Below are 23,438 nucleotides of genomic sequence, written 5' to 3'. Positions count from 1 at the left end.
AAGAATATTTCACTTTTCAAAGAGTCCTGTGGCGAGCTCTAGTAAGGGTCAGAAGCAGTTTTGAAATTGCGGAGGGAGAATGACCATGGATACCGCACAGAGTAGGAAAGAGACAGAAGTTTTAGGGTGTTTTCATCTAGAATGTGCCTGGGACGCCCAATGCTCTCATCCGTCGGTAGGACCGAAAGGATGTCTGCCTTTCCTTACCTCTGATTCTCTGGCCTGTGTTGCAAAATGCCTGGCTTCTACTAGGTGCTTGATACTTGGGAAATTGGGAGGGAGGGAGGGAGGGAGGCGTGTGCTTCAAGTACCTAGGTGATGGGAATGCCCAGCAGAGTGAATTTCGTGGAGAGCGGTGCTTTTCCATAGAACTCTCTTCCGGCTTCACCTGAAGTTCATGCTTTTCCCTCTCAAGAAGGAAAACCCCTGGTTATCAGCTGGTGCTAAAGGTTAAGGGGAGATCAGAACAGGTACATTTCATAGTGGGGGTGGTACCCCTGAACCACCAGTACTAATAGTGACTATACATAACAAAATCAGTTTCTGCTGGCCAAGTACACAGGTCTCCTTCTGGGTGCTCGACCCCAGGTTCTGGGCTCGCAGTGCCACAGCCTCTCCCAAATCTTTACAGCAGAGTCCCTACTTGCGACCACTATCACCGTCCTGAGCCGAAATCTGGGCGGAGCCGGTCCGTAATGCGGGTATTCCAATAGACTTGGTTCCGAGAAATCCAGAAGCTCTCCATGCCTCCCGCAGTTCGGCCTGGAGAGGAAGAGGTGCCTGGACTCCCTGCTCCGGGCGTGGAGCGCACAAGAGCGTATCCTCCCTGCCGCAGCCTGGGACACTGGAGCAGGCCAGAGCGCGTGAGCACACTGGAATACACTATCTTCCTTCAGACTGAGCAAGGACACGGTCACCCTTTCCGACTCTGCCATGAGTACGTCCTCTGCTCACAGGTCCGGGAGCAAGCTCATCGGTGTGGCCTAAGTTCCACTAGGGCTGCGGCTGCTATCCAGGGTCCCAGTGGAGTCTGTCCTCAGATCCCCCCTCCCCTCAACACACACACCTCCCCTGCTGGAGGTGACACGACTCCAGCGCCCCGCTCCGCTCCTCCCTAGTCCCGCCTTCGGCTCCGCCCCAGCGCCCCGAGGGCAAACGGGGGGCGGTGAGAGGACGGAATTTCCCAGCGCGGGGGCTCGGGCTTCCACGGCAAACGGGCAGTCTCTTTCTGTTTACGGAGAGAAAGGGGAAATGGAAAAGGCGGGGAGGCGGCGGCTGGCGTCCGCTGCGCCGCCCCTGGGCTGGCTCAGACGCCGTGAGTCAGGGGCCGACGAGGACGGCCTGAGAGCACGGGCCGCCGGGAACGCACTCGCCGGCTCAAGTCTGGACGACACGCCACGCTCCGGGGGCCGATCGCCCTGGCTCCCTATCCTGCCGCAGGACCTCGGTGCCCCGGTGTGCCTGGCTCCGGAAGGCCGGCCACCAGCTGCGCACCGAGCCTTCCGGGGAACCCGGCTGGAGCGCTGGGGTGGGAGTGCGCGGAGAACGCAGGTAACCCAGAGTTTGGGAGCTCGAGGTGCCATTTGGCAGCCTCCCCTGGGTGCTCCGGGAGTTCACACTCAGAAATAGAGTGTACTGCCCGCAAAGGGGAGAAGTCCGGGGCCAAGTGAGTTAGGAGTGTTGCGGTGAGCCGGTGCAGCTCCGCCTCGGCCCTTTGCGCTGGTCGCCAGCTGCAGGCAGGCACAGCTGGAAAGCACCTTGCGCAAGGGTCTCACGAGGTATGGACTCGCGGCTCCTCCCCCTTCCTCCTACTTCCCGGATCCCCGGCTACTGGGCAGTGCGGGTCTGGGCAGTGAGCTGTGAACCCGGGACGCGCTGTCACTGCGCCGCCTTCGGGGGACGCCGCCTGGGCGGCTGCACTCTCCCTTCTGAAATCGGTGAGTGCACCTTGGCGGCTGGAGGAGCCTTCTGCTACTCGCTCAAATGATGGGCACTTTTATAAGTTATTAGCCCTTTGACGCTTCCTTGGCTTTAAGGATCAGGTAGAAAGGAGTGTGTGTTTGGTGGTGGTGATGGTGCTGTGTGTGTGTGTGTGTGTGTGTGTGTGGGCGGGGGGTGTTAGGTTGAAAGACAATTTTGGACCGGAATTAAAGGCTGCTCTTGATAAAAACAGGGAGAGAAACGCATTTGTCAAGTAGAGTATATTCCAATTCCAGCCAAGGCCCTCATCCCTCTGATGGGTTGAGGTTTGTGTGCTGTCTGCTCTGGCGTATGGCCCTAAGGCTTTGTCTTTTATGGGAAATAGGATAGTTGTGGTATCTAGAAGAAGAGCGCCTTAGATTATACAGGGCTGGAATGCACCATTCTGGGACTTTTTGAGAACAAAAATACAGTTAAGAGATGTGCCCTGCGGGGCAAAGAACTATTTTGGCAGGAAAAATATCTTCTAATTGGGAAGTAACACAAGATGTATTCATCTTTTGTTAGGCAGAAGTTCATGCCTAACAATCTTGGCCATTTTCATTCACACTTGCCAGGAAACACTCAAGTTTTGTTTATGTCAGTGGCAGTAGCCAGGAGCATTACATTAATGTTTACGAATAGTATTTTCTCTTGATTTCATTGCTGATTTCTGAAATAATTTGAAGTGCATACTTTTGACTGTATTTGCCCATCTCTCCATTTCTAAAATTAGCATAATTTTTATTCTATTAGAAAGCCAAAATTTGATGAGGATTTTTATTATAAACTGTATCTAGGTCAGTCATCTTATGCTAAAAGTCTTTATTGCTAAACTAAAATGTATTCACCATCTGTACTTTGTCTAGATGTGTAGTGATCATGCATATCTTAAACTGTTAGCCTACTGTCTGCTTAATTAAGGTGAGAAAATACTCAGTGTCTTTGCTGGAGTGTATAGCAGGAATGACTGGTCATCAGAGTTGCCAGGGAGCACAGATTTGTGTGACAAGAGTCCTAAGTTGCTAAGGAATGGAGCAAGCTCTGGGGAAAGTCTCAGTGTCAAACACTCCTTCACCTCTCCTGTCCTCCCCTTCAGGTCTCTCTTCTCCTCACCTTAAAGTTTAGGGGTGTGCTTGTGTGTGTGTGTTTGTGTGTGTGTGTGTGTGTGTGTGTAACCTCTTTGGTTTACATATAAATGCTTGAGACTTTCTGCAGGATTTAAAAACCAAAAGCTGTCTTTCCTCTCTAGATCAACTGAGTAAATTATATAGACTTTTCTTCTCTTAAGTCATCTTAGCATTGGGAACTTTATTTTCTTTCAAGTGATCCATTTAAGTCAGTCCAGGGGGCTTGGATCCTTGCAGCTAGTTGGGCCATAAATTAGACTGGTTTGTTGCCATTGTTGTTGTTACTTCTGTTTTTCTAGTAAATTCTATGAGGAGAAACTGCAACTAAATGGCTCAGTGAAACCGAAGTCAAATGTTCTTCCATTATCCTGAGAAGTTCCCTTCATAACGTTACAGATGCCAAGAACTTGAATCTCAGTCTCCCCTCAAAAATGTACAAGATCTTGCTGTTGGATCTGTCTTTATAAACTACTGAGCTCTTGGGGGGGGGGGGGAAGACATGCAACATCTCTGAGAGGGAGCAATCTCGTTCTCTAGATTTAAGGGTGGAGGTAGCAACCATCAAAGCATTTCATAGATTTCTGCTTTTTCTTTTTTTCTTTGACTCTTAATTTAGGTAATCTTCAAAAGTTTACTGCGAAGGAGGCTGCGGAACAGGTAGCCACATCCCATTTGCTGATAAGAAAGGTGGCTAATGCGATATCTGCAAAGCCAGATCTATGACTCGGTACTTCTCTCTTCATACACATAAAGCAGCTACCCATGACCGTTTATTTACTGTGCACCAGACATGTGCACACAAATTGATTTAATGCTCTCAGCATTCTCAGGAAGTAGATGCTGGTATTCTTTCCATTTTAAGATGGGGGAAAATGAGATACCGAGAGATTAAGGTATTTGTTTAACATCAGGCAGGCTAAGGTTTGACTCCAAGTTGCCTGAGTCTAGAGGAATATTAGACTGCAGGATGGTAAGAAACTGATGATACTAAATTATGTGGGGTTTGTTTGAAAAATGAAATGCACTCAGAGAGAAGCGGATGGCTGGGTCATGCATGCAGTGGCCACGGGTAGAGCATTTCCTAAAGCTTTGAACTGAACCTCCAGGTTGATCGAGATACATAGCGTTGGTAGTGCTGTGTGTATTCTTGTGCTTTTTTTTTTTTTCCTTTTCTTTTTTGGTGTTTGGTATGGAATCTAGGACCTCCTGAATGGTAGGCAAGCACTCTACCACTGAGCTATACCAGGGCAGAAACATCTCTGAGAGAGAGACCCTACTTTCAGGAATGCTGTGGTTTAAGCAGACAGACAGCTTCAAAGTTTGCTTAGATCTTTTGGATCCTGTTGTTTTCACTTTGAGAATGGGGTTGAGTTGTTCTAACATCCACAGGAACAGCTTCTCTTTTATCCTTGCTTTGCATTCTTTTTCTCATCTACGCATTCCCAAGTTGTTGCACCTGATTGCATAAAAGAACTGAAATCCAGCTTTGTCTGAGGTAGTCAGTTGATCTTAACCTGTGGTTTGCTTATGATAGATTGGGCTTTCTTGGCTTATTTCTGCTGCTACAACTTCTAGAAGGTTATTGGTTTAGATATTAGATTAACCTTCTGGGACTCGCAGTATTTTGCTTTATACTATTACAGAAGGGGAGAGCTGTATCACAGATTAGACAAATTGTCTCCTTTCTCATACTTACCCCTGGCAGAACTAGGATCTGAGGTCCCATCTCCCTTCTAATGAGCTTTTAAACTTGTTTGTGTAAGAATTTTACTGAAAACTTGACCTATCAACATCACATTTGCCTGGATTAAAATCTGTTTTACTTTTTTTTGGTTTTCGACTTGGCTTTTATTTGTAAGTTAGTTCCTGAATTTTGTCAAGTAGTTCTTTTTTCATTAAAGTTACTATAAGCATAAAAGACACAGTGATTCTTGCAGGGAGATACTACTTTGGGGTACACTTGGGCTGTGTGAAGTTGGAAACTGTAAGGAGCAGGGAACCTCAGGACTAAAGAGTTCTGAGCTGCTGTTTAATTCCTATTTATGTTTAGTGAAGTTCATTTTCAGTAGCTGATGCCACAGTGAGTAACCAGCAGAATCTGTGGATCTCAGGTTTCCCTTTGCAAAGCTAGCTGCATGAAAGATTATCTAAGGTCTCTTTCAACTGACACTGCCTGTCCACTTGAATTCACACACACTGTTGATAGAGAGCCCTCATTATGAACAAAGGTGGGGAGAAGCCTGGTCACGGTACTTTCAATTCAGATTCCCATTGGTTTCGAATGCAAATATCAATAGTAAACTAAGTGTTTTGTGGTTTTTTTTTTGTAGACTCTCCAGAAGGCACCACAGTAATGGAGTACATGAGCACTGGAAGTGACAATAAAGAAGAAATTGATTTACTAATTAAACACTTAAATGTATCAGATGTAATAGACATCATGGAAAATCTTTATACAAGTGAAGAGCCAGCGGTTTACAAACCCAGTCTAAGGACCATGTGTCAAGATAGTAATCAAAACGAGGAGTGTTCGGACTCTCTGCTGCTTAGTGGCCAAGAGGTGCCTTTGTTGTCATCCGTCAGATATGGAACCGTGGAGGATTTGCTTGCTTTTGCAAACCATATATCAAATACCTCAAAGCATTTTTATGGACACCGACCACAAGAATCTGGAATTTTATTAAATATGGTATGTTTTTTCTGATCAGTTGAGTGCTGTGTGTCCGCTTTACTAGTGTGGCTTCATTTAATGCAGAGTGGCATTTGAACTTGGTTTACACTGTCTGCCAGGTGTGGTTTTTGAATGCAATTACTGGTAAGAATAACCTCCATGTTAAAAATGCAAAAAAAGGTCTTCGTGAAAATTTCCACTTAAAGAGTCAATCATAATTTAGTAACGGCTCTAAAAATTAAGAATGTCTTTTTTGGGGAGTGGGGATGGAACAAGGCCTCCCACATGCTAGGAAAGTGCTATTTTACTATTCCTCCAGTCCTTAATAATGCATTTATTAAAAAAAAAATTATTAAAAAGTTCATTCATCATTTACCCAGAAGAGAGGTTTAATGAGACTCCTTCAGTTGAGAGGTGAATAAACTCTTTGTCTTAATACTTTTAAAGGCTGATTTAGTTATTCTTCTCTTACCACATTGTGAAGTGTTATAATACACTAATATTGGCTAAATTCAGTTCTTGCAGAAACCTAGTTTGTAAGTAGCAGATAGCTACCCACAGATCAACTCTGCAATCGCCAGCCTGAAAGACAGATGATGTATTTGTGTAGTCATCCCAAGTATGCAAATAATCCAAAATATTGTGACAACACTTTGTTGCCACAATAGTTCCATCAGGTGACATGTTTAGGTGTAACTGGCTTTCTGCCAGGCTTTTAGTATGTTAGAGGTGAACGTGGGTGCTGTTTAAAGGTGATCTAGTTTTTTAAAAAAAGAACAGTTTGCAAAACAGTAGGTGGTAGCTTGCAAAACCTGTTTATTGATGAAAGTGACTCTCTTTCCTTTAGTATATCTGAATGGCAGAACGGCCAATGCTGAGGGAATAAATGAGCATACAGTCTGCTACTATTTAATGAAAAACAACACAGTAATTTAGGTCAACTATGTTGTGTTGTTTTGTTAGAAGCCAATTATGTTCAGGTGAATGTGGAGCAAGATTATATTTTGCATTATTGTGTGGCTTCCTTTGGTCTGGATATACTGGATATAAAATGCATTTTATAGTTCACTAATTCCTTTGCTTTCAGAGTATTACTTGCTTTTATAAATAGGAAGTAATAATTTGAACTGGGAGCAATGACTGATTTTAATAATATAAATGTGTATAATGATGAACAGACTTTTTATGTTTGATTTTTTTTTTACCTATTTGTTAAATGAAAACCTTCAGAATAAGCAAATTGCCCTTGCTAGTAAACATATAAAGAATTAGGTATGATCAGCCATTCCCCTGGCCCATCAGGCTGTTGGAGAGATGGGGCATGTATAGAAAAGAATTCATGAAAGTTACAAGGAATACAAAGAAATAGCCTCCTGAAAGTTTCTAGGAGTGAGGCCAGGAAAGCTAAGACAGAAGAGGTGTCAAACTAAGCCATTCAAAGGAAGTGAAAATTTCATAAACAAAGAGTAAAAGTAAAATGTTGTCATTCTCTGACCAGGGGCCTATGCTCTATAAAGGAACAAATGCATACTAAAGAAAAATTTTAAAATAGGACATTACCATAAAGGTAGGGATCTTGAAAGCTTTCACAATATTTTTATTTCAAAAATGATCAACAATGGGCAAAAACAAGAAGTCTGAAAAACAGAATGGAATAAGAGAAGGACCTCAAAATGCACAGGAATGTGGATCAAGTCTCACCAGGCCAGTGGTCAGTGGGTCTGGGGGGCTACAACTGACTTTGCTGTCACTGACATAAAGATTGTCTCCACCTCTGTGACTGGTGGTAACCTACTTCATGAGTAATGGCCTAGGCATTGGGACTTGTCACCTCTGATCTCAGCCACTGTGAGACAGAGGGTTGCTTTTAACTTCCTTTCCTTCTAGCCTTGCGCTTCCTGTGGACCCAGCTGATATACCAGATCTTTTTCTTCTCATCAATCTCCATCCACTACTCTATCAAAACTTTACACTTGTGGGCTTTATTTGCTGTTTTCCATTTAAAGAGTCAACCATAATTTAGTAGTGGTTCTACAAATTAAGAATGTCTTTTTGGGGGGTGGGGATGGAACAGGGTAGGAAATTATCTACCATCTAGATTGGTTCCAAGGTAAAATCTATCTATAAATTGTACCTGTATGTCCATCCCTTTGTATTATAGGGGTGGACAACTTTGATTGCAATATTCACCGGTTGATTTGCTAGCTATAGTTGGGACATCCATAGTATATCAGGTTCTTTTCCAGAAGCTACATACAGAACTTTGAGTAGACTGGAAGTTTACTGCCTGGTGCATGCAGGAAACAAGTGAGTAGGTAATTTTAAAACAGTGTGCCACTTCCCAATACAACTACGCCCCTGTTGTTCTGGGAATGCTTCAGCAGAACACCACACAGAGACACAAGTATGGGAAGGGGAAGAGAGAATGACAGCACAGGCTTCCAAGAAGAATTGGTACCTAAGCCAAGGTCTGAAGCATGGGGTCAGCCAGATGAGGTGGGGAGTGTTGTGGATGAAGAAGGGCACAGCATGTGCAAAGGCCTGGAGGCACAGAGACCAGGTGTGTTCAGGCAGCCAACAACCACAACGCTGCAGAGTTAATTAGGCAGGGTGGAGTACCAAGAGTTATAAAAATAACCTGAAGCATAGGCATGTTGAATGGTACTCTGTGTGTGTGTGCATGTATGTGTGCTATTTTCCTAAAAATAATATTTGTTAAAGGTTCCACTGACATCCAGTGAGATGTAGGAAAGGAACTTTAGGAGACTAAACTAGCAATTGTTTTGTGTTAGAACGCTACAAGTTTTCTTTTGTTTTTTAATAACCTAGGCTGTCTTATGACTTGATCCAGGGATAGATAACCCAAAATGGGTTTCAAACACTCAACTCTTTCCTCGTGGTTATGTGTGGAGCTGAAGGGCTCCAAAGAATTCAAAGGTGATGTTCCCTGGGGGTTAGTCATGGAGTCGGAGTTTCTCTGGGTTCAGAAATCCTCCTCATGTGTTATAGTGTTAACTTGCCTCAGCATCTGTAGTGGCCTCTGAACTCACACCCCTGCACCTGTCTTACAGCCCAGAACTTGAGTGTGAAGGCTCCATGTGTTTTGTGACCAGCAGAGTAGGACACAGCTAGCTTTGCCTTTGTTCTAGATAATCTGTTTCTGTGACTGTAACCCAAGTTTACATCATATAGTCATTTACAGAATTTTTTCTTACTAAAATACTTAAGAAATTTTTTCAAGTGCTCTTCCTGGACCCAATATTGTTTAGGATAGATTATTATCTAGATGAGGAAATAGAAAGCAGGATCATAGTGTTTACATTTGAAGATGTAATGTTTGCACTTGGCAAGTTGAAGAATTGGCAGAGATAAACAGCATGGAGTTCCATAAGATTCTTTGGTGGGACCTCTAGAAAGAAGGAAAATAAATAAATAAATAAATAAAAGAAAATCTCAAATCCCAATAGGGAAAGAACCAGGAACTTTGCAGAACTGTCCATTGGTCAGCATTTGTACATCACAAGTTCAGAGCCTGTCATCAAAGTAACCATGGGGAACTTAGGACATTCAGAGCAGGGCCCTTAAGACACAAAAGTGGGTAAACTAGGGTTGAAGAGACTTGCAGAGGAGAAGACTAAAATGTGCTCAGTGACAAGTAAAGGTAGGCTTTTAATAACTGGGTTTGCATCATAGCTCAGCTTTAATGGAAGCCTTCTAGAACACAAAAGGCTCCTAGGCGGACAATGGGAGCTATGGCTTTGGGGTTAAGACAGAGGTGAGTTTGAATCCTGTCTCTGGAACTGACTGGTAGATTAATTTAACCTCTTGAAGTCAGTTTCCTCATCTATGAAATGGAGATAAAAATAGTACTTGCCTCAGAGGGCCATTGTAGACTTTGATGAGATGATGTATTAAAGTACTGAGTATACTGCCTGGTCCATAATTAGCACTCAATAATCCAATGCCATTAATGTCCTTCATCCTCTTGAACAGAATAAGAGGGTGAAACCGGGTCATAGCAAAATTATTTGGGACAAAAGTAAAACTTTCATGAAGGTTAGTTAAGCCCTGAAATTCTGGAGGGTGCAGTGAAATTGGGTCTATTAATATTTGCCATCAAGAAAGGGCCACAAATGAAGTTCAGTTGAGTACTGAGTATAATTCTGTCTACATGTGCACCATATCCTCAGCATGCTGCAAAGAGGCCTCTAGCAACTACAGGCGACACTTGAAGAAAAGAGGTCATGTTTCAAACAAGGCAAGACTGTGGTCTGTACCTAGTCATATTTCCTCCAGGGCCCTGCACAGGGTCCCATACAAGCAGAAGCACTCAGTAAATGTCTGATTTTTAGGTTTAGTGATTTTGCATTTCTCAGGGTTATTCTCTGCTTCATTCCTTGATATAGCTAAAATGAGCTATCATGGAGGCTGAGGGAACAACCCTTCTGGTTTCTAGAACTGTGCCTGAAACAGTGATGAGTGAGGAATCCCAGCCATCTGCAGCTGGGTCAGGTGCTCATTCCTGCCCTGTAGAGTAGATATGGCAGGTTTTTATGTCCGCCTTCAGGTGCTTCTGTACTTGATACAGTATAATGTCTTAGATAGTTTCAGAAATTCCTGAATTCATAATCTGAAGCCATAATATTGCTTGTTGTATTTAGGAAAAACTAATTTTTTGAGACTACCTACCTATCCCTTGAAAGAACACTGTAGACATTCTTGATATGTCTTCCTGGTCATGTTTCCCATGGATTACCATGTTAATTGTGTTCATTTTAATTGTTATCTTTTCATTTTTTTTCTCTTTAAAAGGTGAGATATACTTTCTACCCTGTAAAACCCACAGAGCTTAAATGTCCAGTTTGTTGAGCTTTTTTTTACAAATGCCCACAGCCTCGTCAGCCTCATTGCTATTAGCTCTTAATTTTTGAGTTGACTAATTTTGTTTTTATTTGTTTATGTTTTTCTTTGCATCCACTAGTTTTGAAAACCGGTTCTAAGTGTTTGCTTGGTCTCAAACCCGCTGAGGTCAGGCATCATCTATCTCTCACTCATGGTTGCCTCTTGAGCGCCAATTCCAGTGCTGGGCACACATTAGGCATGCAATAGATATTAAATGAGTAGGTGGATGAGAAATGACCCTTCCCTGAGTTTATTTATGTGGCATGGTTAAGTCATTGCTCTGGCATCACATATTGTTTTCCAAAATCCTCCATGATCCTCAGGTAATTTCCACGCTCTCTCTATGCATCATGTGTGAGTAAGAGCTATGCAGACAAACAGGTTAGCACATTTTAATAGAAACAAGTCAATGTGCAGGCACGGTGGCGATCTTCATATTCCGCCTTTGGGTCATCCTCCTTAGATAAATAATTTTGAAGTTCTATTTGACAATTAATCACTCATGCATAGATGGAAATGTGACTAGGTCCGACCAGGGATCTCTGTCTCTCTTACATGCTTTCTCTGTCTTGCTCAAGTTCTAAATATAGTCTCTGTACAATGTTAGGGTTACACAAGGCACCATTAATTTTAAATGCAGTGTGTAAGAATGCTTCTAAAATAACCAGCTTTTATTGGGTGGACAACCTTGCTGAGATTCTCAACCTGCTGCATGTTTATTTTCTTATAGGTAATCACTCCCCAGAATGGGCGCTACCAAATAGACTCTGATGTTCTCCTCATCCCTTGGAAGTTGACTTATAGGAACATAGGCTCCGATTTCATTCCTCGGGGGGCTTTTGGAAAAGTGTACTTAGCACAAGATATGAAGACCAAGAAAAGAATGGCATGTAAACTGGTATGTACATTCATATAGCGTGTTTGACATTATGAGTTTTAAAAAAAAAAATTGTATCGATCCAAGTTTCTTACCCTTACACTGGATTTATCTAGGTGTATCTTACCCCAAGGCATTTGTTTTTCTGGATTTTCTTTCTACCTGGTACCATTCAGCCCCTGAATGTCTGCATAGGTGCCTGGTTGATTTTAATCAAATTAAAGGAATGTGTTGGTATATTTAGTAACAGCTTGGACAGCATCACCTCCCTTAAAGGGAAGTGAAGGCCAGCTCTCCTGCACTGAAAGAGCAATCTGTGTGTAGCTCCTTTGATCCTGTCCACCAACAAGGGGGCTAGGCAGAGAAGCAGACTAGGAAAGCAGAAGGCTTTTCAGGGCTTCAGATTTAAAGGGCTGAATTTAAGTATACCACATACTTAAAAGACCCGATCTCTTCTTATTAGTAATAACTGCCAAGGTGCTGCTACCTGGGAACAGTGTTTAGCAGAATCTACCTGAGCTGAGCATTCACACATCATGTGACTCAATAATTCCACTCCTGTAGGTACACCCAACAGAAGCATGTGCATGTGGTCATTAAAAAGCTAGAACTAAGTTCTAGCATGTTCATATGAGTACTATTTGTAAGAGTCCCAAACTGGAAACTTTCCCAATGTTGACAGATAGAATAGTTATACTCTGGAATACTGTCCTACAAAGAGAATAAATGATTTAGAAATAAAATAAGATGGATGCCTCTCAAAAACATCACATTGAGCCCAAGCAGACAGACACAAAATAAGATCCATTAAATGAGATTTCTCTTAATATAAAGGACAGAAACAGGCAAAACAAATCCATGCTGCTTGATACCAGGATAGTGGGGAACCCTTGTAGAATGGTGACTGGAAAAGTCAAAGAGGGGATTTCTGGTTTGCTGGTAGAGTTCTGTGTTTATATTTAGATGGGGATTTCATTTATGTGTTCAGTTGATAGTTCATTGAGTTTGACATTTCACTATCTTTACACTGTTATATATGTCTGGTTTGTTTGTTTTAAATGGACTTTTAAGTGTGATCAAATAAAGTACACTCATTTTTTTTTCCCGTGGTGTTGGGAATCAGACCCAGGGCCTCATGCATGCTAGGCAAGTGCTCTACTGCTGAGCTAGATCCCCAGACCCAATACTCAAAATATGGATTTATCAAAAAATAAAATAAAAACGAATTGCTGAATATTATGTTTCAATCTCTTATCATAGTTAAAGGACCAACAATATGTTATCCTCATTTGTTCCTTCTTAAAGATTCACTAGAGTACTTTGAAATTTATACCGAGAGCTGATATAATGTAGAGGCAGATCAGAGGTAAACACTACTTTAAGGTGGACATACCTTTTCATACAGTTCAAAGTAGCTTTGAGTTTATTTATTGCCCTCTGGTTTGTTGGTTGACCAGTATTCTATACTTTTCAATTATTCTCAGGTTGTGTAGACTCTTGTTCCTATTTTTGTGTTCTAGATCCCCGTAGATCAATTTAAACCATCTGATGTGGAAATCCAGGCCTGCTTCCGGCATGAGAACATCGCTGAATTATATGGTGCTATCCTTTGGGGCGAAACTGTCCATCTCTTTATGGAAGCAGGCGAGGGTGGGTCTGTTCTGGAAAAATTGGAGAGCTGTGGACCCATGAGAGAATTTGAAATTATTTGGGTGACAAAGCATGTTCTCAAGGGACTTGATTTTCTACACTCGAAGAAAGTGATTCACCATGATATTAAACGTGAGTAGCTTGGGTTGTGTACCATTTTAGCTTAAGCAGACTCTTGGGGTGGGAGGCAAATGGCCTTTTTTCTTTAACCTGAAGCCTCAGTGACAGGGAAGACAGCACAGTTCACCTTCTTTCTCTTTGCACCTGAGGTAGGTCTTAGAACTGGGCTGGGTTGATAGCACTTTAAAAGTCAGATGAAAGGATGATAACCCAACAGTCAGTTCAAAGATTATAGCCACACATCTGTTAGATATTCTGCCTTGGCCATTGTTAACAAGGCTGGAGGTGGAGTTCAGTAGTAGAGAGCATGCTTAATGTGCTTGAGACACTGGACTGGATCCCCAAAACTGAAAGAATTAAAAAAAAAAAAGTTACTTCTTTAAACACATAAACCAAGAGATTTTAGGAACAAAGTAACTTTTTAATTTTAATTTTGAGCACCAACTATTTAATAATTCAATCAGCCAGGCTTTACTGACCCTTTTCTAGAATTAAGATATGGTGAGGAAATAAAGAAGAAACCCATTATAAACCTTTAATACCTAATGTTGGGCTGGGGTTGAAGCTCAGTTGTAGAGCACTTGCCTAGCATGTGTGAGGCACTGGGTTTGATCCTCAGCACCACATAAAAATAAATAAATAAAATAAAGGTATTATGTCCATCTACAAATTTTAAAAAATATTTAAAAAAATAGCTAATGCTAAGTTGGACTAGCACAGTTTTTTACTGAAAAAAAAAAAAGAAGGATATTGTACTTCCAGTTTTAAAAAAGTGACTTGATAATAGTATGCTGATATCTTAAAATTTGAAACTCAAGCTCTTGAGCATTATTCATGGCTATAATCATCTATGCCAGCATTGGCTTAATTCTTGACAGATTTGAAGTGATTTTCACCTAAACTCTTATCAAGGTTCATCTTCCTCTTTTAAACATAATATGCCCTCTCATTAGAGAAAACGTTTCAGTCTGCTCTGATTTGAGACTCATTTTTATTTTAGATAATGGTTTCATTTTATATACATAGGATATATAAACAATTTTGTGCTAAAGTTTTTTCTTCTCATTATAGCTAGCAACATTGTTTTCATGTCCACAAAAGCTGTGTTGGTGGATTTTGGCCTAAGCGTTCAGATGACTGAAGATATCTATTTCCCTAAGGATCTTCGAGGAACAGAGGTAATTATATTCATATGAAAATATTTAGTATCTTGAGAAAAAAATGTATTCTAGAATTACTGTGAGAAAGGACAAAGAAGGAGATGAAAAGCATTACATGAAAGTCATTGTCATCGGAACAAATTTAATGGTCACTTGTTTTGTACCAAGTTTTAAATTTGACACTTTAAATTTAATTCTTTATTCTCTACTATTTATAATACATTATAATATTTATCATATAATATTATGCATGTACACCTATATATTTGTGTGTGTGTGTGTGTGTGTGTATATATATATATATATATATATATATATATATATATATATATATATATAAAACACTTAGAAATTATCTAATGCCAAAATAGATTACCAGTTGAGCAATCCTCATCCTAACCTGAAAAATCCAGAGATTAGGGATGTTCAACTGGTAAAGTTTATACAACTACTCCCAAATCCAAAAAACTCCCAAATCTGAAATGCTTCTAGTCCTAAGTATTTCAGATAAGAGAAAGTCAACTTGCACGTCCACAATTCAGCTTTAAAAGCAATTATGGAATTATAGTTAACTTTGTAAAAATAGGTTTAACACTGTAAATGAATTATGTTATTTAATTCTGACAACTCTATTATTGGTAATAGTGTTATCATAGCTAATACTATTATTATACTATAAGGAAATAAACTTGAAGAGATTAAAATAAAATACCTGAAGTTGTTTAGCTACTAACAGATCTCAGACTTGAATTCTGTTCTTTCTTTAAGCCAAAAGTCTACCTACTGTGTAATTTTTTTTTTCAGTATTAGGTAATGAACCTTGGGCCTCAAACAAACTAGGCAAGCACTCTACCACTGAATAACACATATAGCCCATTTAATATAATAAATATATTGCTAAAATGTACTACTAATATAACTAATACCATTATGTTTTGTTTCAATTATGGTCTTAATTACCATGATCATTACTATTTATTGAGAACTTCCTACAAAGCCCTATTTCTCATTCTAGGTGTCTTATAATAAATCTGAAGTCATTAGCACAAACACATCTCATTTGAAGATATAAAATAGTTATAGTATTTAACTCATCTGTGAATCTAAATGAGTTTCTGGGGCAAACATTTATGGGCTTTCAAATAATATATTTTACATTCCCATCATTAGGCTGAGTGGTTGACTATAGCCAGTGTCTACTGAGGGTCTGGCATGTGACAGACTGTTACGGACACCAGCAAGCATGTGCCCTTGGTGATACTTCTTGGTCCCCACTGTATAGTTAATTAGATTAATTGATTTACTTTTTAGAAAGTTATTCTAACATATTATTTTATTGTCTAACTAAATTTATTTATTTATTTTTGCAGTACTGGGGATTGAACCCAGGGGTGCTCTACCACTGGGCTATATTTCCAGCCCTTTTTCTAGTTTAATTTTTTAAGACAAGGTCTTACTAAATTTCCCAGGCTAGCCTCAGACTTGGGAATCCTTCTGCCTCAACCTCCTGAGTAGCTGAAACTACAGGCACGTACCATATCATGTGGTGCCTAATTACATTTATTTTTTAACTGCATACATAAAGACATAAATTGTACCTATTGATGAGTTACCCTGTGATGTTTCAATACACATATATATCAGTTTAAACATCTCTCTCCTCAAACTTATATTGCTTCTTTATGGTGAAAACATTCAAAATCCTTCTTCTTGCATTTCAAGAGAGACAATACACAATCACTACCTATAGTCACAAATAGCACACCAGAACTTTTTGCTCATATCTAATAACAACTGAGCTCTCAGTGATCAACCTTTCCCCATCCCTCCCTCCTCCAGAAGGATCTCTTTGAGATTCACATGAATTATTAAGAGATCAGCAGCTGAGTTAACAATAGGATGTGATGGGAACAGAGCCATGCACCTGGGAGAGGTAAAGCTGCCTCTTGGCTACTCCTGCTGCCATGAACTTCCCACACCCATAGTGGCCACTGGAAGTGGAGAGAGTCCTTGGCTACATGTTTGCTTCAAGTTTACCATGTCAGTCTTACTATTGAACCAGATGACAGCCCATAGTGTAGCTACTGAATTGCAATGAGGAAAAAAAAAAAAAATCTTGCTTCCAAACTGAGATTCTGTTATGCTCTTCTTAACTCTCCCAAAGCAAAGACTCCCTGTGCAGTGAAGATACCCTTGTTTTGCTAACATGCCTTGTTTTGCATGACATGAGAGAAATTTCTTGATCATCATCTTTGAGCAGAATAATATTCAGAAGAGAAACTGTAGAGTGTTAAAAAACAACAACAACTATGTTTAGTACTCAGTTCTTAAGAGTACTTTGCCAGAACAAAATCTAATATGACTTGATGCTTATGACATGTTTTCTTTGGAAAATGTTTCAGCATATTTTGGCATTACTTAGGAGTTCAGATATGTGACATTCCACCCTTTTTCCTGGAGCTAGTATGAGAAACTATTTATGGTATTAGAGATGGAAAATACCTTTTGCTTCCTGGCAATGCAGTCAAATTGAACATTTTGCAATGCTAGAGAAAGATGTGTCTTCTCTGGGATTCTCGAAGGATACTTGGATATGACATAATAGCAGACTTCACCACTGAATAGTGTTTAGACAAGTATTTTTAGCTAATGCAAACTACTTTATGTGAAGTGCAAAACCGGCTTTGGTGTTTATAAACTCTCTTTTAATCAACCTGCATTTACTATCTGTGCAGTGTTCACAGACTAAAATTTGCTAATAGGGAGTGTGATAAATTTCGTAAAGTCATCAATGAATCCTTTCAATAAACTTGCTTTTATTCCTCATAACAAATGAGATATATTTAGTCAAAGTCAACTGTACGCATATAATGGATTTGCTTTCCTTTAGAACTTAGTTACATGGCTATTGCACAGCCAGATGACTTCTGATCCCTAACCATAATAGCTTACAAGTATCAGTCATCTGTGTTGGATTTCTGTCTTTCTGTCTGTCTCTCGCTCTCAGCATTCATATTCAGAGCATTGTATTATAACCATATAAAACATATAAAGGGTCCATCTGCATGTATTTTTTTTTAGTTTCACTTTATATGATATAAACTTCATCTGAGCCATGAAGTTCTAGGTATCTATCTGAGGGCCAGCATCCAGGTCACCAGGCTGTACCCTATGCTGCCATTGCCAGATGCACCCTCGGTGTGCAGTCACATAGAGTCTGCAAAGCCACTTGTGCATGGCCACAGTTGGTTATACCAAATATACAATTGGCTTAATCCTTACTTTACCTTGAGGGGTCTGAAGGAGATGGATCTCCTCTATTGATATGAACGCCCACTCCATTCAGTATCTAAATACTCTGTCTTTGTTGCAGAGAAAGTTTGTGAACAGAGAACTCAGTTTAGCATGTTTGCTGAGAGTGAAAGGAAGTCAGCCTGGAAGTGTGTTTTAGGACGAAGTTGAGGCTGGGAAGGGGAAACTGGGCAGTTTCCCCAGTTTTTGTAAGCTTGTTCTCTACTTACTTATTCAGAGATGTATTCTGGGAACATTACCCTTTTCTCCATATTCACATGACAGACAGCATCAAACTTTTTAAATCTAAATAATAGCTTTATTATTCCTCATTCAAAATACTTAATCCCACAAATGTTTAAGATTCCTGGCTTTTTTTTTAAATTTTGCAACATTTGCATATACATGATGAGATATCTTTTGGGATGGGACCTAAACCAAAATATGAAATTCACTTATGTTTCATGCCCAACTTATACACAGAGGCTGAAGACAATTTTTACAATAATTTTAGTATGCCTATGTTTTTGTAGTTTGGAGTTATTTTTGTTTTTGTTTTGAGTTGGGCCTCACTATGTTGTCCTGGCTTGTTCTGTAATCTGTGAGCTTAATTGGTCCTCCTGCCCGTGTTTTCTAAGAAGCTAGAACTACAGGCATGTGCCACCATGCCTTGTGCATTTGTGTTACATGACCAGTTATATGAGGTCAAGGGTATTATTTTCTACTTGTGGCATCTTCTCGGGACTCAGAAAGCTTCAGATTTTGGAACCTTTAAAATTTTGGATTTCAGATTAGGGATGTTCAACCTAAATCAAAACCTAGGATATTACCTACTATGTCTGTACCTAGCCATAAACATGGATTATTGGCTACTAATGTTTTCTGTTTTTATCTCTTAAAAGTTTAGAAATAAGCACTTCTTAGAGAATTATTTATAAAACTAGCCCTACTTATTTAGTATCTACCTGTTACACTAAATAGAATTTAGACACCATTAATGTGACAGGCATTTCATTTTCAGTCACTGGGCTTACATGGTAGGTGGAAGTAAAAGGTGGTCCATGGAAATGACTCACTGTGGGCTGGGGATACAGCTCAGTTGGTAGAGTGCTTACCTTGCATGCACAAGGCCCTTGGTTCAATTCCAAGCACCACAAGGAAAAAAAAAGAAATGACTCATTAGGACCCCTTTTGCAGCATTACACTTTATTTTTTAAAGTTCTTCCCCTCCAAGCAATTGGTGTTAATATTCTATAAGTTTCTGCCACCTTTTAACACTACTGATAATTAGAGGTTTGGCAACTAAATAACAGATGAGGAAGTATATTTGTAGTATCACTTAAATATGAAAGGAGGCTGGGCGCTGTGTCACATGCCTGTAATCCCAGCAACTCGAGAGGCTGAGGAAGAAGGATCGCAAGTTCAAAGCCAGCCTTAGCAACTTAACAAGGCCTTAAGTAACTTAGCAAGACCTTGTCTCTAAATAAGATATAAAAAGGGCTGAGGATGTGGCTCGGTGGTTCAATACCTGGGTTCAATACCTGCTACCAAAAGTTTAAAAATATATATATATGAAAGGAATTGGTGTTTTAATAGAAAAATTAACTATACCCAATCAGTGTTTGCAGAACTCTGATTGGTGGGAGTCCCAGGTGGCTTTTTTATTCTAGGCCGTTTGTTGTCTGATGAAGCATGTGTTTTGTCTGTGGAAGGAGGTATTCTTTGTCAGACTGCAGGGATGCATCCATCCAAATCTGCCTAGTTCCAAGAGAATGTCTGCTACATACTCCTTAGCTTAAGGGAACACAGCAATGACATCACATTGTCTTCTGAAAGGACAAAACATGCAAAAAATATGATAAAAGTGAATGAGCCAATTTTCAGAACTGGATTGGAGAAATGGAAACCCAGACAACTGAGAGGAATCAGGCTGACGTTTCCCACATCTTTTCCAGATTTACATGAGTCCAGAGGTGATCCTATGCAGAGGCCATTCCACGAAGGCAGACATCTATAGTCTGGGAGCCACGCTTATCCACATGCAGACGGGCACCCCGCCCTGGGTGAAGCGCTACCCCCGCTCAGCCTATCCCTCTTACCTGTATATAGTAAGTGAGGGTCAATCAGGGATGGGGGTAGTTTCACCTGCTGATGGGGAGGGACTGTTCTACCTCCCATAATACCCACTCCTGAATGAGGTGATGGTGAAATAGTGTTTATGAAAGGTAGCTGTGGGTTCCTCCTCTGTGGAAGTAAGCTCCATTTTGCAAAGAAAGCATGGCTCTTCTAATGGGAACATACCAAAATGTCCATTGGGCATAAGTTATATGCTATTCTATTGCACTGTATATGTAATAATAAAATACCACATAATAGTGTCAAAATACTACAAATCTGTCAACCAGGGAAATTTTATATGCTCTTACTTTTAAAGAAAAGGTAGATTATTGGTCTTTGCTCCAGCCTGGCTTATAGTGGAACGTGCAACTCCCATTTTGCTATTGAGAGTAAATGTTTCCCTATTATTGCATGGTGACCTTTGGGCCATCCATGGGAAGTGGTCATTGCTTATTCAAACCTAGCATGTACCTTTTGCAGCATTAAACCAAAAGATGGGTTTAATTTAGTGCCCTAGAAAATTAAAGGGAATCTTCTTTTAAGAGTATGAACCATATTTGTCGTAAATCGTATGGTGGGGAGCAGATTAATTTCTGGGTCTGGAGCACATTTCCTGTTGAGGGTCTGTTTCCCTGCTGTTGATACTAAGAACTGGTTTGTTGGTAGATCCACAAGCAAGCACCTCCTTTGGAAGATATAGCTGATGACTGCAGTCCAGGCATGAGAGAGCTGATAGAAGCCGCCCTGGAGAGGAACCCCAATCACCGTCCAAGAGCAGCAGACCTGCTAAAACATGAAGCCCTGAATCCCCCCAGAGAGGATCAGCCACGCTGTCAGAGCCTGGACTCTGCTCTCTTTGAACGAAAGAGACTGTTGAGCAGGAAGGAGCTGGAGCTTCCTGAGAATATTGCTGGTAGGACACCCTGTGGCATGCAGTGCCTCTGGCCTCCATTCTTTCTCTGTTCATGTCAGATCTCTGATGTAGTTCAGGAATGTATTCCAAAAAAAGAGGAATGACAGGGTGCAATGACACATGCCTAGATGTAGTCCCAGCTGCTCAAGAGACTGAGGCAGGAGGATCCCTTGAGCCCAAGAATTCAACTGGGCTGGCACTGTTCTTGAATACCATGTGTTGTTTGAGAAATTCAAGAAAAACATTAACAAAAGCAATTTTTTAAAAAATTGGCTAATTTACCATCAAATTATAGCAGTTTTTCAGTGTAAGTGAATGTTACCTAACATAATCATTAAAAATTGCCTCTGACTTGCTGTTTTGCAACAGAGACTATTATTTGGTGTTAAAAACAAATAGAGCACGACAGCTTTGCTGTGAGTGCAGGTTATGTTTAACTTAATTAGGGTAAGTCCATCCCATCCTGGGTTAGAAGCCTCCTGGCACTGCTTTGCTCTGAACAGATAAAATACTGAGTTTGAAGTCAACTTGCATTTTTGTCTTTCTGTGCTTAAACTCTCTTTGTCAGCTCTGAATTGTTTCCATCTAGGAAAGTCATTATGCATTCCAGGAGACTGGATATGCACAGAGAGGGACTTTCATTTTTATTAATCTGTGGCATTCATAGTCCATTGAGGCCCAAACCCAGATGTCAAGTCTGGAATGCTTGTTTCCATTTCTCTGCTTTTTGTCTGATTTTTTTCTGTATTTAAAGAAAATCATCTGGGTTGTTGTAAAATGTGCCAGGATTTCTAACAAATTTCTTGTCATCATTAACTCCTGTTTGAACTCTTTGGTCTCTGTCATGATCCATTAATTAGCCCATGGTGTATTTAGAGGGCTATCTGTAACAAAACCAGAGCTTGGACCCTGTTTGAGTAGGCTCCAAAGGATCATTTCTTTGCAGAAGGAATATACATTGTTATTTCACATGGCCCCTTGTATTTTATTGTGTTTTTGCAATGTTTCCCTTTTCAGATTCTTCATGCACAGGAAGCACTGAGGAATCTGAGATGCTCAAGAGACAGCGTTCTCTCTACATAGACCTTGGTGCCCTGGCTGGCTACTTCAATCTTGTTCGGGGCCCACCAACACTGGAATATGGCTGATGGATGGCACTATTTGCCCTCAACTAAAGATGGCCTTTATCTCCTGGACTTTGGTTCTGCAGACTCTACAGAGTGGCTCTGGATTCCCTTTATTAAAAGCAAGCAGTGGGGATTCCAGTGACATACATATGAATGGGACTCCAAGTGGCCCCCTGTGGATTTGATTTGTGAAGCTACTCTGGTATATGCCAGGTCTCAAGGTTCTCATTATTCATGTGGCGGGAATTAAAGGAAGAAAGGGAAGAATTGATAGAAGGATCATTTCTGGTGACTGGTTTCATTCAATGTGCATTTTGCTTGAAATTTTAAAAATACCAATCATGAGGAGACTAGCCTAAAATTACTATTCTTGGTTCTTATTTAAATGTGGGATCTTCATTTAACTCAGAATAGTTGTGTTGTATATATTGGTGTATATAGTAGGATAATTCTTTGTTGGTAGATTCAAGTATCAATTGAATACATTATATTTTGGGTGAATAGAATAACTTGACTATTGTAGCAATAAGCTTAACTAGTGCCTTAAAAATGGCTGTTTACTTAGGAGCCATCAGACAGCAGGCCACTAGTGAGTCTCTTTTATGTTCCTATGGAAACACTTTGTACTGTACATGCTATGCTTAAAGCATTTGAAACATGATGTTTTGAATGTGGATAAAACTGTGTAAACCACATAATCTCTGTACATCCCAAAGGATGAGAAATGTGACCTTTAAGAAAATGGAAACATTTGTAAATTCTTGGTGATACTACTACTTTTGTAATTCTTCTGAGTATTTTCTTTAAAGCATTTGTATATGAAAATAGCATACTGTGTATGTTTTATATCAAATGCCTTCATGAATTTTTCATATATGTACATATTTGTAGCATTGTAAAGTATGTAAGTATTCCTACTTAAAATATGTTTTTACATTATGCAAAGGAAACCCAACATTTTTGTCCAATGTGACTGATCAAATCAACTGAATAAATTTAATATTTTGTCTTAATTATTATAAAAGTGTGCTTCTTGACTGGGACGGGATGGGTCATAAGTTTGGGATATATGTTGAAGGAGAATTAAGAAGGCAAAAAAATACCTAGTAGTTTTGCAAATTGTATACTCTTTTCCCATTGATGCTCTCTAAAACCATTGTTGTCAACTGACATGTGTTTTATCCTCTGATATGTTGAAGTACAAAAAAAAAAATCATAAACCACTGGTTATGGTAAGTGGGGTCCTGTTTTGTATTTTGTTTTTATACTTTTATATTTCCCATGAATGGAGGCTTTCATGTTCTTTACTTATTAATATTTTCAAATTAATAACTGACTTGTCTTTGTGTAAGGCAAATTTAAGACACACCAAATCTAATGAAAATTGTTGAATGGGAATACTATCTTTCATTCACTGAGTGAATAGAATTCAAGACTCTTTCATGTATTAAGTAAAAAAAATGCCATCCCTTATGCATTAATCAGTTTTCTGTCACTGTGACAAAATACCTGAGATAATC

At 40.0% G+C, this 23,438-nt stretch overlaps 1 protein-coding gene across 2 annotated transcripts; it reads left to right on the top strand.

The window, feature by feature from the left end:
- Window positions 1-1,215: 1,215 nt before the first annotated feature.
- Map3k8 (mitogen-activated protein kinase kinase kinase 8) lies at window positions 1,216-22,931 on the top strand. Of its 2 annotated transcripts, none has more exons than XM_046448371.2 (8): window positions 1,216-1,551; window positions 5,420-5,778; window positions 11,393-11,560; window positions 13,060-13,321; window positions 14,381-14,487; window positions 19,716-19,868; window positions 20,545-20,791; window positions 21,809-22,931. In XM_046448371.2, exons 2-8 carry the CDS (start codon window positions 5,443-5,445, stop codon window positions 21,937-21,939), a joined length of 1,404 nt encoding a protein of 467 aa, XP_046304327.1. In that variant the 5' UTR covers window positions 1,216-1,551; window positions 5,420-5,442; the 3' UTR covers window positions 21,940-22,931. The 2 variants fall into 2 exon arrangements, with proteins under 2 accessions (XP_046304327.1, XP_046304325.1); XM_046448369.2 differs by lacking the exon at window positions 1,216-1,551 and adding an exon at window positions 1,600-1,937.
- The last annotated feature ends 507 nt before the right edge of the window (window positions 22,932-23,438 follow it).

Source organism: Marmota monax, unplaced genomic scaffold (assembly GCF_021218885.2).
Source record: "Marmota monax isolate L192 unplaced genomic scaffold, Marmota_monax_Labrador192_F-V1.1 WCK01_AAM20220418_F8-fsc00066, whole genome shotgun sequence".
Taxonomy (NCBI): Eukaryota; Metazoa; Chordata; class Mammalia; order Rodentia; family Sciuridae; genus Marmota; species Marmota monax.
This window is presented reverse-complemented; position numbering and strand designations above follow the sequence as displayed.